Source organism: Gopherus flavomarginatus, chromosome 2 (assembly GCF_025201925.1).
Source record: "Gopherus flavomarginatus isolate rGopFla2 chromosome 2, rGopFla2.mat.asm, whole genome shotgun sequence".
NCBI lineage: Eukaryota > Metazoa > Chordata > Testudines > Testudinidae > Gopherus > Gopherus flavomarginatus.
The window spans coordinates 2,600,173-2,614,798 of record NC_066618.1 but is presented as its reverse complement, the minus strand read 5'-3'; the positions used below and the strand labels follow the sequence as shown (position 1 = coordinate 2,614,798).

The following is a 14,626-nucleotide window of genomic DNA, read 5'->3' as shown; positions in this document are numbered from 1 at the left end:
CAGACCATTTCTCCAATTTGTCCAGATCATTTTGAATTTTGACCCTGTCCTCCAAAGCAGTTGCAATCCCTCCCAGTTTGGTATCGTCCGCAAACTTAATAAGCGTACTTTCTATGCCAACATCTAAATCGTTGATGAAGATATTGAACAGAACTGGTCCCAAAACAGACCCCTGCGGAACCCCACTTGTTATACCTTTCCAGCAGGATTGGGAGCCATTAACAACTACTCTCTGAGTACGGTTATCCAGCCAGTTATGCACCCACCTTATAGTAGCCCCATCTAAATTGTACTTTCCTAGTTTATCTATAAGAATATCATGCGAGACTGTATCAAATGCCTTACTAAAGTCTAGGTATATCACATCCACCGCTTCTCCCTTATCCACAAGGCTCGTTATCCTATCAAAGAACGCTATCAGATTAGTTTGACATGATTTGTTCTTTACAAATCCATGCTGGCTATTCCCTATCACCTTACCACCTTCCAAGTGTTTGCAGATGATTTCTTTGATTACCTGCTCCATTATCTTCCCTGGCACAGAAGTTAAACTAACTGGTCTGTAGTTTCCTGGGTTGTTTTTATTTCCCTTTTTATAGATGGGCACTATATTTGCCCCCTTCCAGTCTTCTGGAATCTCCCCCGTCTCCCATGATTTCCCAAAGATAATAGCTAGAGGCTCAGATACCTCTTCTATTAACTCCTTGAGTATTCTAGGATGCATTTCATCAGGCCCTGGTGACTTGCAGGCATCTAACTTTTCTAAGTGATTTTTTACTTGCTCTTTTCTTATTTTCTCTTCTAAACCTACCCTCTTCCCGTAAGCATTCACTATACGAGACATTCCTTCAGACTTCAAACAAAGAAGTCATTAAGCATCTCTGCCATTTCCAAGTCTCCCGTTACTGTTTCCCCCTCCTCATTGAGCAGTGGGCCTACCCTGTCCTTAGTCTTCCTCTTGCTTCTAATGTATTGATAAAAAGTCTTCTTGTTTCCCTTTATTCCCATAGCTAGTGTGAGTTCATTTTGTGCCTTTGCTTTTCTAATCTTGCCTCTGCATTCCTGTGTTATTTGCCTATATTCATCCTTCGTGATCTGACGTAGTTTCCATTTTTTATATGACGCCTTTTTATTTTGTAAGTCATGCAAGATCTCAAGGGTAAGCCAAGGTGGTCTTTTGCCACATTTTCTATCCTTCCTAACCATCGGAATAACTTGCTTTTGGGCCCTTAATAGCGTCCCTTTGAAAAACTGCCAACTTTCCTCAGTTGTTTTTCCCCTCAGTCTTAATTCCCATGGGACCTTACCTATCAGCTCTCTGAGCTTACCAAAATCCGCCTTCCTGAAATCCATTGTCTCTATTTTGCTGTACTCCCTTCTACCCTTCCTTAGAATTGCAAATTCTATGATTTCATGATCACTTTCACCCAAGCTTCCTTCTACTTTCAGATTCTCAATAAGTTCCTCCCTATTTGTTAAAATCAAGTCTAGAACAGCTTCCCCTCAGTAGCTTTTTCAACTTTCTGAAATAAAAAGTTGTCTGCAATGCAGTCCAGGAACTTATTGGATAGTCTGTGCCCCGCGGTGTTATTTTCCCAATAACTAATTTTCCCAATTAGTCCAGAGATGCTGGATCATGCTCTTGAATCAGGATTTGTAGATCCGGCTCACAGATGACATGCTGGCTTTTCACCCATATGGGTGCTTCCTTTGATGGAGAACACAGATGGAGTCCAGGACCTCAGGTCACTGCATCAGTAACCACTTGCCTTGACATTAGCATTTGCTTGTTAAAGTCCTTAAACCCTTCGTCAGCGTTCAAAAGATTTCTTTGAGGAGTAATTTGGTTAGTGATATACATAAGGCAATTGTCACGTTATAATAAAAACAGGTAAGAGGTAACAGTCACTGGTTTTTCAGGAAGTTTACACTCCAAGTGCATGCTCATCTAAATGCTAATACAACCTTTGATCTAGGGTCAAACGTAATGTGACCTGATAGCATTCGACAGGTTACAGATAAGTGAAGACAATATCATTTCCGTGACTCATAGACTCATAGACTTTAAGGTCAGAAGGGACCAATATGATCATCTAGTCTGACCTCCTGCACAAAGCAGGCCACAGAACCCTACCCATCCATTTCTATAACAAACCCCTAACCTATGTCCGAGTTATTGAAGTCTTCAAATTGTGGTTTGAAGACCTCAAGCTGCAGAGAATCCACCAGCAAGCGACCCAAGCCCCACGCTGCAGAGGAAGGCGAAAAACCTCCAGGGCCTCTGCCAATCTGCCCTGGAGGAAAATTCCTTCCCGACCCCAAATATGGCGATCAGCTAAACCCTGAGCATGTGGGCAAGACTCACCAGCCAGCACTCAGGAAAGAATTCTCTGCAGTAACTCAGATCCCATCCCATCCAACATCCCATCACAGACCACTGGGCATACTTATCTGCTGATAATCAAAGATCAATTGCCAAAGTTAAGCTATACCATCATACCATCCCTTCCATAAACTTATCAAGCTTAGTCTTAAAGCCAGATATGTCTTTTGTCCCCACTACTCCCCTTGGAAGGCTGTTCCAGAACTTCATTCCTCTAATGGTTAGAAACCTTCGTCTAATTTCAAGTCTAAACTTCCTAGTGTCCAATTTATACCCATTTGTTCTTGTGTTTACATTGGTACTAAGCTTAAATAATTCCTCTCCCTCGCTAATATTAATCCTTCTGATATATTTATAAAGAGCAAGCATGTCTCCCCTCAGCCTTCTTTTGGTTAGGCTAAACAAGCCAAACTCTTTGAGTCTCCTTTCATAAGGCAGGTTTTCCATTCCTCTGATCATCCTAATAGCCTGTCTTTGAACCTGTTCCAGTTTGAATTCATACTTCTTAAAAATGGGAGACCAGAACTGCACATAGAATTCCAGATGAGGTCTCACCAGTGCCTTACATAACGGTACTAACACCTCCTTATCTTTGCTGGAAATACCTCGCCTGATGCATCCTAAAACCGCATTAGCTTTTTTAACGGCCATATCACATTGGCGGCTCATAGTCATCCTGTGATCAACCAATACTCCAAGGTCCTTCTCCTCCTCTGTTGCTTCCAACTGATGTGTCCCCAATGTATATCTAAAATTCTTATTATTAATCCCTAAGTGCATGACCTTACACTTTCCACTATTAAATTTCATCCTATTACTATTACTCCAGTTTACAAGGTCATCCAGATCTTCCTGTATGATATCCCGGTCCTTCTCTGTGTTAGCAATACCCCCCAGCTTTATGTCATCTGCAAACTTTATTAGCGCATTCCGGCTTTTTGTGCCAAGGTCAGTAATAAAAAGGTTAAATAAGATTGGTCCCAAAACTGATCCTTGAGGAACTCCACTAGTAACCTCCTTCCAGCCTGACAGTTCACCCTTCAGTACGACCCATTGGAGTCTCCCCTTTAACCAGTTCCTTATCCACCTTTCAATTTTCATATTGATCCCCATCTTTTCCAATTTAACTAATAATTCCCCATGTGGAACCGTGTCAAATGCCTTACTGAAATCGAGGTAAATTAGGTCTACTGCATTTTCTTTGTCTAAATAATCTGTCACCTTCTCAAAGAAGGAGATTAGGTTGGTTTGGCACGATCTACTGTTAGTAAAACCATGTTGTAATTTGTCCCAATTACCACTGACCTCAATGTCCTTAACTACTTTCTCCTTCAAAATTTTTTCCAAGACCTTACATACTACAGATGTCAAACTAACAGGCCTATAGTTACTCGGATCACATTTTTTCCCTTTCTTAAAGATAGGAACTACGTTAGCAATTCTCCAGTCATACGGTACAACCCCTGAGTTTACTGATTCATTAAAAATTCTTGCTAAGGGGCTTGCAATTTCATGCGCCAGTTCCTTTAATATTCTTGGATGAAGATTGTCTGGGCCCTCCGATTTTGTCCCATTAAGCTGTTCAAGTTTGGCTTCTACCTCAGATGTGGTAATATCCATCTCCATATCCTCATTCCCGTTTGTCATCCTTCCATTATCCCTAAGCTCCTCATTAGCCTCATTAAAGACTGAGGCAAAGTACTTATTTAGATATTGGCCATGCCTAGGTTATCCTTAACCTCCATTCCATCCTCAGTGTTTAGCGGTCCCACTTCTTCTTTCTTTGTTTTCTTCTTATTTATATGGCTATAGAACCTTTTACTATTGGTTTTCATTCCCTTTGCAAGGTCCAACTCTACATGGCTTTTAGCCTTTCTCACTTTATCCCTACATGTTCTGACCTCACTAAGGTAGCTTTCCTTGCTAATCCCACCCTTCTTCCACTCCTTGTAGGCTTTCTGCTTTTTCTTAATCACCTCTCTGAGATGCTTGCTCATCCAGCTTGGTCTGCAACTTCTACCTATGGTTTTTCCCCCCTTTCTTGGGATGCAGGCTTCCGACAGTTTCTGCAGCTGCAACTTAAAGTAATTCCAGGCCTCCTCTGCATTTAGATCCACAAGTTCTTCAGTCCAATCCACTTCCTTAACTAATTTCCTTAATTCTTTAGAGTTAGCCCTTTTGAAGTAAAAAACCCTAGTCCCAGATCTATTTTTGTTTATCCGTCCATCTAGTTTGAACTGAATTAGCTCATGATCACTTGAACCAAGGTTGTCCCCTACAACCATTTCTTCTATGAGGTCCTCACAACTCACCAGAACCAAATCTAAAATGGCATCTCCTCTTGTTGGTTTTTCAACTACTTGGTGAAGGAATCCATCTGCTATCACATCCAGAAAAATCTGAGCCCTATTATTCTTGCTAGCACTTGTCCTCCAGTCTATATCTGGGAAGTTAAAGTCTCCCATTATCACACATTTCCTATTAGTGTTTGCTTCATTAAAAACATTAAAGAGGTCTCTATCCATATCCAAATCAGATCCCGGCGGTCTGTAGCACACCCCAAGCACTATCTCAGGGGAGGCTCTAGTAGCTTTCTTTCCCAGTGTGATTTTTGCCCAGACAGACTCGGTCTTGTCCATTCCATCACTTCTTATTTCTTTACAGTTAACCTCCTCATTGATGTACAATGCTACTCCACCACCTTTGCCTTTATTTCTTCTTTCCTAAACAGCACATAGCCTTCAATATCTGTACTCCAGTCTTGACTACTATTCCACCATGTTTCTGTTATCCCTATAATATCCGGTTTCACTTCCTGCACCAGTAGCTCTAGTTTCTCCATTTTGTTCCCTAGGCTCCTCGCATTAGTGTACAGACATCTTAATTTTTGCCGTTTGGCTTCACTGACATTCTTTACCCTGTTAGGCACAGACATTCTACCACCAGCATCACCTGATAGTCTGCTATCTACACTACCCTTCCTCCTTATGCCAATTCTTCTGTCCACGGCTGTAACCCCTCTTACTTTGTTTACTTCCCTCTCAAGGTTAAATTCCGGTGTGGAGATCTCCTGGACATCTCCCAACCATTTCCCCCGAATTCCTAGTTTAAAGCTCTCTTGATCAGTTGGGTGAGCCTCCATCCTAGAAGTCTATTTCCCTCCTTACTCAGGTGAAGTCCATCCTAAGAGAACAGTTCTCTGTCCATGAGTGCTTCCCAATGGCTGTACATCCCAAAGCCCTCCTTATAGCACCACAGCCTGAGACATCTGTTGATCACCATAATCTTGTCACACCTTTGATGTCCTTCTCTAGGAACCGGCAGAATCCCACTGAAGATCACCTGAGCCTCGATTTCCTTAAGCATCTTCCCCAGTCTGGCATAGTCTCCCTTGATACATTCCAGCGAGAATCGAGCCGTATCATTCGTTCCCACATGAAGGACAATCAACGGATTCTTTCCTGCCCCGCTCCCGCTAGGATCCTTTTCAGCCTCAGGTCCACATCCTGTATCTTAGCACCCGGCAGACAGCACACTCTTCTGTTCTCCCGATCAGCTCTAGTTACAGGCCTGTCTATTCTTCTCAGTAAGGAGTCCCCCAGTCACATAGACCTGCCTTTTCCTGGTGACAGTGTGATTCTCCGGTCTATCCCCTGCACCCACTGGCTGCAAGTCCTCTCGATTCCTGTTCACCCTTGCAATCCTCCTGGGGCTTATATTTGGTGTTGCCTCCATTGACTCCTCCCCTCCTCCTGTAGGACTATCAGCTCTTCTCTTTTTCCTTGCCCTCTCTCCTTCAGCGATCACCTGCTGTGCCCCTTCTTCATTTTCCAACTCTGCAAACCTGTTCCTGAGTTCTGTTTCTCCTTCACTGGCCCGTCTTTTCCTCCGCCTGGTTCTCCTAGTCACATGCTTCCACTGTCCACTTTCCTCACCCAGCAGTCTCTCCTCTGAGCTCTTTGGTCCTGCTTCCATCTGCACGTCTGAGCTTATCCCTTCAGCCCCCTCGTGTCTGTGCTCCATCGTCTGCTCAAACCCCCTTCTAAACTCGACCAGAGTTTGCACCTGCATCTCCAGTCCTCGGATCTTCTCTTCCATCAGCTCTATCAGGCGGCACTTCATGCAGACAAAAACTCTTTTCAGGTGCCCCCTCCAGGGTCATGTACATGCCGCAGCTTCCACATCCAGTCATCCTCATTGTGTCCTCCACTGCTACCTCTGTATCAGTCATGGCCTTCCCACCTACAGCCTCGTAGTACACGAAACACAACACAACACAAACCCCCAACAGGCACCAGAACACTGGCAGACCACCGCCCTCTCCCTTAACTAGCCTGTCAGTTCCTCTGTCTTAGTCTCCCCCGCAACCTCCTCCAAGAGAACTCCCTCTGAAACTCCCCTGTTTCCAGCTCTGTTTGCTGGCTGCTGTGCCGCTGCCTGACTGGCTGGCTACTTTTATAGGACCCCTAATCGGGTAAGCCCCGCCCCCTAATCAGGGCTCCGCTGCTGTCCCAGCACACTGCCCCTAGCAGCCTCCACACATACAAATTACACAATACAATCCACAAACTACAAAAACCTTTGAAACTAACTTAACAGGCGAGTGAATTAGCCTGCTGCCTTGGTCTGCTGGCCACCTGTTCGACAGCATCCCAATCTCCTCCGGTTTGTTCTCTGCACCACTGGCAGCGTTAGCATGAGCAAAGCTAACCTGGCTGCCCGAGTGCACCCAGCGCACCATGGAAAGGACCATTGCAGGACACTGGGAAGCTCGGAGCTGATGTTTATGTGCCAGGGGAGCTCCCAGAGCAGAGGGGAGAGGTGTCTCCATCGCTGCCTTCAGCTCCTGGCACACTGCAGTGTCAGCACAGGGAAGGGAAAAACCCATTCAGGTGCCAGTGGAGATTTAATGGCAAACTCAGCCCTTAGTCGTCCCACGATGGGGCTAGGGCTCCATGTTACCAACTGAGTTCCTGCCCGTGGGACAGTTCTGCAGCCTGAAATGAACTCAGCGAGGGGCCTGCTGCCCGAAGCAGAGCTCCCTCAGCTCAGACCCAGGCTGTCTCATAGGCCTCCCGTTACCTGGAGATCACACTGCAGTGTGGCGTTAACATTGTCCTTCTGCAGGTCCAGGATTCAGAAGTGAGAACCAGGAGGGAAGTTGAGAGATATCCGCAGCAGCGACCTAGACCCAGATCAAATTCTCCAGGGCACTCACTTTACAACTTTGGCTATATGACTCTTCTTTCTTCCTCTTCCAACATGAGCCTCCAGGTAGAGTAAAACGAGAGGAGGGCGGCAGCTGTGAGTTTCATGTTAACTAATGAGCTGGGCCCTGTGCAAATCACCATGTCACAGAGGGCCCAGAAATCGGGCTGTGCCCCCAAATCATGATCTTTCCAATATTTTTTTTTTAAAGAAAATGTCTGCAACAGAGTCCTTACTACAAACAATTCCCTTAGCTAGTCAGTTTCACAGCAGGGCTACTCAAAACTGACCATCCTTACTTGTGAAATTCGTTCCAGCCTTGAAACTGGCTTAGTTCAGTTGTGGTTTGCAGTGTTGTTGTAGCTGGGCTAGACCCAGGGTATTTGCGAGACAAGGTGAGTGAAGTAGTATCTCTTTCGGACCAACTTCTGTTGCGCAAACTCTGTGTAAACAAGAGACAAGCGCTAAGAGCTCTGTTTAAGGTGGAAAACTCATCTCTCTCACCAACAGAAATTCCAGGAAAAGGTATCACCTCCCCCACCTTGTCTCTCTGCATTTAGTTGTGAAATTCATTGTGTGCAAACTCGGGGGAAATCAATATTTTGCCATTGACGCTGTCATGCATTTTGTAAAAGAATTGTGATTTACCCACAGCCCGGCTAACACGCAATGAAACTCCACAGCCTAAGCGCCAGGGCCCAAGGGAAGCTGATGTGTCCTTGGGAGGCTGGGGCAGGGAGAGGGGACGGGCGTTGCTGAGGGGAAAGGGAGGCTCGGAAGGAAGGGCACAGCACACTGCCAAGGCATGCTCAGCTTAGGGTATGTCTACACAGCGAAGAAACACCTGCGGCTGGCCCATGCCAGCTGACTTGGGCTCATGGGGCTTGGGATGTTTCATTGCTGTGTAGACATCTGGGCTCAGGCTGCAGCCCAAGCTCGGGGACCTGCCCAGACGTCTACACAGCAGTGACACAGCCCCGTGGCCTGAGTCCTACGCGCTCGAGTTGGCTGGCACGGGCCAGCCGCGGGTGTTTAGCTGCTGTGCAGACACGCCCTTGGATGCCAGAGGCTCCATTGCTGATCACCAGCCAGCCAGTGCCTCTGCATCCGCACTAACCGGGGCTTGCAAGGTCCCTGTGCTCCTGCCTGCTGTGGGTTTTCTTTAGTGCATTACATGGGTGGGTGAACCCCCATTTCGGGGAGGCTAACCCGCTGGCCCCACCCCTTCCACCTGCACCCTCCCTGTGGCCGGAGGAGCCCCAGAGCCCCCCCACCTCCGCCAGAGGAGACCCAAGCCCTGCCTGCCCTGAGCTGCCGGCCATCCCGCCCCAGCTGAGCTGCTGGCCTGACCACTGGGCCAAGCCGCTGGCCTGACCTCCAACCAACCCACGTGCTGCCCCAGAGCCGCTGGCCCGATCTCCTGCCTGGCCCCAGCTTCCCAGGGCAGCCCCAGGCCCTGGCTGCTGCTGGCTGGAGCTGAGCCCCCACCAGCTTCAGGGGAAAGAGGGAGGGAGGCGGGTCCTTGGGGCAGAAGATGGGCGAGGCCATGGCCTGGGTTAGGGGAGGCTTAGCCTCCCTGGCCATGGATACCGGCCGCCCATGGTGTGTTCCAGCCCTTAGCCTGTCCTGCAGCACTCCCGCCCCACGGCTCCCTGCTGCTCTGCTCTCTCAGCACTGCGCGCACCACTGGTGTTAGTGAGTCTCCCATGGCAGCGCATGCTGCCCTCCTGGGAAGCCGGGAGCTGGCCAGGAGAGCTCGGTGTGCCCAGGGGCGAGATGTGCCTCATCCATGCTGCTCACTGGCAGCAGAGTCTGGCCCAGCACGAATGAAGCCCAGTGCCAGCTCTCTCCTTGCCCAGGGGCGAGACGTGCCCTGTCCATGTTGCTCACTGGCAGCAGAGCCCGGCCCAGCGCGAATGAAGCCCAGTGCCAGCTCTCTCCTTGCCCAGGAGTGAGATGTGCCCGGTCCATGTTGCTCACTGGCAGCAGAGCCTGGCCCAGTGTGAATGAAGCCCAGTGCCAGCTCTCTCCTTGGCCAGGGGTGAGATGTGCCCGGTCCATGTTGTTCACTGGCAGCAGAACCTGGCCCAGTGTGAATGAAGCCCAGTGCCAGCTCTCTCCTTGCCCAGGGGTGAGATGTGCCCGGTCCATGTTGTTCACTGGCAGCAGAACCTGGCCCAGTGTGAATGAAGCCCAGTGCCAGCTCTCTCCTTGCCCAGGGGCGAGATGTGCCCGGTCCATGTTGCTCACTGGCAGCAGAGCCTGGCCCAGTGTGAATGAAGCCCAGTGCCAGCTCTCTCCTTGCCCAGGGGCGAGATGTGCTCCGTCCGTGCTGCTCACTGGCAGCAGAGCCCGACGCAGCGCGAATGAAGCCCAATACCTGCTCTCTCCTTACACAGGAGCAAGATGTGCTCCGTCCATGCTGCTCACTGGCAGCAGAGCCCGACGCAGTGCAAATGAAGCCCAGTACCAGCTCTCTCCTTGCACAGGGGCCTGCACCACAAGGGCGAGGCAGGAGGGCGGCTGAAGGAACTGAGCCACGCACACTAAAACCCAAGCGACCCAGGCTGCCCTGCTCGGGCTGCTACAGCCCTTTAGTGTCCCCCAAGGTAAGAGGCAGAGACCAGCCGAGGGATTCCCGGACTCAGACCGAGGGCTGGGAACTCCCCAGGAGCTGCAGGACTCAGCCTGTGGAGCTAAGCTAAGCTATACAGATCACACTGGAGCATTGCATGCTGGGACCCATAGCCTCCATTGGCCATAGGCTGCATTTTACCAGGGGGCTTCCGGCTGGCCATCCCTACTGAGAGCACAAGCTGCACTGTGCTCCCCTCTGCCAGCGAGACAGATGGACCAGGGGCTGGAGGGCTGATTCGGGGCACGTAAGCACGACCTAGGTGGAGAGTCTCCTTTAGGTGCCGTGCTAAGAAATGCTGCTTCTTTCAGACCCCACTGGCTTCAGGCCCAGTTCCAGGTGCAGTGAGTTCCCTGGACGGAGCTGCAAGAACCTGCCTTCTTCCCTTCTAAAGAAGGGAATAAATAAAGAGCTAGCTAACTAAACAAATAAACCCCAGTTCCCTCTGGGGCAGGGCTGTGGGGCCGCAGAGGGGAAGATATCCCAGTAGTCTTCATTTTGATAGATAGTAAACTCATAGGGGGTCAGACTATAATCCCAGTTATACCAGTGTCAATCTGGAGTAACCCCATTAGCATGAGTGACTTTCGTTACCCCAGGGTAAATCTCGAATAACCATTGGATTAAATGGAGTTACTCTGGATTTGCAGCTTTACAGCTTTGTAGCGCAGGGAATTTAACTAAAAAAAAAGTTAGTGCAAACCCTCCCCCACACCACCCCATGACCCGAAGCTCTGAAGCTGGCCCACTGGCTTCCCAGGTGAACATCAACATTATTGACCTGAGACCTACGGTAAATATTGACCAGCATGAAGTCAGTGTTAATAATTACCTCCAGGCACAAGTCTTGCTGTTTGCTGAATCATGGAGTCCTTGTAAACAGTTACATTGTCCTTAATGTCTCCAACACAGGTATCTGGGTATGTGCAGGGACTCAGGACTATGAGAGCCAAATCATCCCCCCCCCACCCCACCCCAATAAACATTGACAGTCGAGATGAGAAATGTGGGCAGAGTTAGAGGTCCAAGAAAAGCTAGTCTTTGTCTCTTGTGAGCCAATCGGGAGGCAAAGATTTGCATATCTGAGCAGGTAGGCTACAACATGAGCGTTGGGAACACCATGGTTGGTGTCTGAGCCCCGCAGGACTATCACTATTCATTATGGGCTGGGTTCTGTGGGGTAGCACCTTGTTCCAGGAGTGGCCCTACGGGACCACTGGAACCGTTGGTGGTGAGAGTTTTTGGTCAGTGAGAGTGAGGGGACCAGACTCTGGTGCTAGCTGTTACGTGCCAACGAGGCGAGCGGTGCTGTACAAGACCCTAGGAAAGGCAGCTCCAAAAGCAAACCCAATCCTAACAGCATCTGCTACCCTGATGTCCCTGAGATCACAGGAGCAGGCTCCAGGGACAGACACTTGGTCAGGCCAGAAGAATGTGATGATGACAAAGTTTTTTCACCTTTCGTACTCTGTCTCTGCCGCTTACAAGCAGCAACGCCGGGGTGGGGAAGGCACTCGACTGTGGTGGGTTAGTGTCCCTGAACCTGGGACATCAGGAGGGGAGAGAAAAGGGGTTAAATAGGCATCTCTTAGTTAAGTGAGAGCGAAGGGTCAGGCGGTGATGACATACGTACTGGAAAGGCCACCTGATAAGTGGCCCAGCAGCCAACTAACGCGCACCCTGACGGTGCCCACTGCTCTCAGGGAACAGCTCAGGCATTTGAAGAAATTCTGTGGAGACATGGTTGTTTTGTGTGTATACTTCCACTACCAAAAGTAGTCCACAGTGGAAAGATAAACGCAAGTGTAACCCTTCTGCCAGGTGGAGCCGGCAGTAACAAGGGTTGGGTTCAGTATCTTGGGGTTCTTCTTAACAAAACTAAACAGAACCGCCTCAAGCCCCCACCCAGTAACCTGGGAAAATTTAACCCTCTTGTCTCCCCTCGCAAGCACTGAGTCTGTGGCTAGCCAAGAAAACTTTTAATAAAAGAGGAAAAGAACCCGGAATTAATTTGGGGAAACACTATGACCACAATCCGAAAGCACGTGACCCCGAGTAAACACCCACCCCAGAGTATGTTGGGCAGTGCCCTTTGCCTCAGTTTATCACCTTGCGCTGTGAAAGTCTGACAACAAATGTTCATTTAACACATCGCTCCCCTCTCCCTCCACCGCACCCCACCCGCAGTTACAGTGCTTGGTCAGCAGTGGTGCCAGCACGTGAGTTCACCTCACATCCCAGGGAGGGGACATCAAGCCATGCCTGAGCTGCTGCACTGCGGCTGCAACTAGCTCGCAGTTGCTGTTGTTCCCTCGGCCTGGCACTGCCCACTGCCAGGGCTGTTCATTCTGCTGCAGCCAAGGGCTCTGGCCCCACGGTCTCTCTGCAGCAGTGTCATGCTCTGAGGCCCCACCACTTAACCCAGGCCTCAGTGGGTAGCAGGAAACGTCTCTGCTAGTGAAGGCTGGGCAGGGTCTTTCAGGACAACACTGGCCCACACCAGGTCTTAGGCTCAGCACCTGGTTATGGGTGGTTTTAGCTCTAGCCGTCATTGGACAAAACAAGGACTCTCAGGGGAGTCTAATAGCTCTGGCTTCAAACAGAAGAGAGGAGAAGGTCAGATAGTAGGTAGGATTTGGCATCTCTACCCTCTGCTGAGCAAATGAGGTTCAGTTTAAGGGAACCCCTCAGGCAGGCAGGCTAAGTACTGTTCTGCTGCCCATTACTCGTACAATAAGGATAACCACATTTCATCAGCCCTGCATTCAGGCTAATGTGAAAATGATCTAGTACCCGGGGCTAAGGGAAGGATGTCTATACATCTGGGTACAATGCTTGAATCATACAGAAATACAAAGTCTGGGTTAAAAGTCATAAGATACATAAAATACATAATCAGCACTATCCCAAATGTAAGTTAATAAATTTAATAATACAGTTTAGATATTAGTGTCCAAATATTCAGGCACATAACTCATAAAAGGTTACACTCCGTGTGTTTTGTAACCCAGTGCCAGCCCACAGGGATCACTCTGGGAAAGCCGCTCCATCATGCTGCACACCTAGGCAGGGTGACCATGTCTATGCACACAGAGGCTGCTCCCCCTAGCCCCTCACTAGCTCATTCAGACCCTGCTCACACAGGTAGTAGGGAAAGGTTGCAAACACTTTTCTGTTTGGAACAGATTTTTATTCCTAACTTTTCCTCTCTCAGATTCTGCTCAGAGTTCACAGTTCCTTCTCCTCCACCCGCGCCCCCCCCCGGCTCTGTTGGCAGCAGGTTATGACCTGACAGTTTCAATTCTTGCTCGTATAAAAACTAGCCTGGGGCCCAGTTCCCGAGGTGCCACTCGTGGGTTTGGACACCCTGGAAGCCCTCAAAGTGCTGCTGAGGGGGGAGGGGCAGTGTAAGCCTGTCCGATTTCTTATTTTTCCTCTTTCTCACCAGCTGCTGTTTCTTCACTCCTCTCTCCCGCCCTCCCCTTTAGCTTCTTTCCCCGTGTCTATCTTTGGGAAGCCGCTCCCACTTGCGCTAAAGGAGATCTCCAGTGGCTATCAGCAATAGTAGGAGCTTTATCCCCTCTGTAGGCTGTGCCCAGCCAGCAGACGGTGACATTCACCTCCGCCCCCCCACCCCAATTCCTGCCTTGCAGCATGTCCCTGATGCACAGCTCTCTCCTGCAGGACAACCACCAGCAAGAGAGAGTTAAGAGGGAAGGCCAGAAACCACAGCAAGACAGACCCACAAGGAAGCCCACTTGGAGACCCGGCTCTGGGTCCATCCTAGGCTTGGTACAGTAAGAGGGGAAGAGGGTGGAAGCCCTGAGCTCCAGACTAACTAACAGGCAACAAAAGCCTGTTCCGTAATCAATGGGGCACAAGGGGGGCTCACAGGGCCGTCCTTAGGATTTATGGGGCCCTACGCAGTATTATTAAACTGGTGCCCCTATGCCGGATGGCAGCCCAAGCTCACAGCCTGGTGGGGGAGGGGGAGGAGGGACTTGACAGCAAAGGATAATGAGATGCCCAGCCTGCCTCATGGTGGCGGAGAGTCACAGTTCACCGCAGAGACTTCCATGCACTCTCCCTCATGCAGAATGGACATGAAGAAAGTACCTAATTAAAAGCACTAAAATTTGGGAATAAAAAATGTCAGTCACAGGTTTTTTGATATGCCCTGAAGTTTGTCAGAGATTTATTTGCAAAAACTTCATAGTAAGGGTGAGTCAGCTGTCCTGCTGAATACAACATTACATATAATGGAATACATGATGCAGCTCTTCTCTGTTTTACATTTTCTTCATCAGTATTTCTAAGTTGAATTTATATTTTAAATGTACTCAAATCTTAAGCCAGCATTCCAGATTACTACATATTTAACTCACTGAAACAAAGACATT

The 14,626-nt window shown here is 49.1% G+C and overlaps 1 protein-coding gene across 9 annotated transcripts in view; it reads left to right on the top strand.

Annotated features, from left to right (window-relative positions):
- The window catches only part of LOC127045881 (translation initiation factor IF-2-like), a 34,807-nt gene that overhangs the window by 14,516 nt on the left and 5,665 nt on the right, over positions 1-14,626 (top strand). For all 9 annotated transcript variants that reach the window (XM_050942675.1, XM_050942673.1, XM_050942669.1 and 6 more), the window contains 3 exons: positions 7,511-7,657; positions 9,991-10,200; positions 13,911-14,018. In XM_050942675.1, coding sequence (XP_050798632.1) covers positions 7,511-7,657; positions 9,991-10,200; positions 13,911-14,018 — 465 coding nt within the window. The remainder of the gene's footprint in view (positions 1-7,510; positions 7,658-9,990; positions 10,201-13,910; positions 14,019-14,626) is intronic.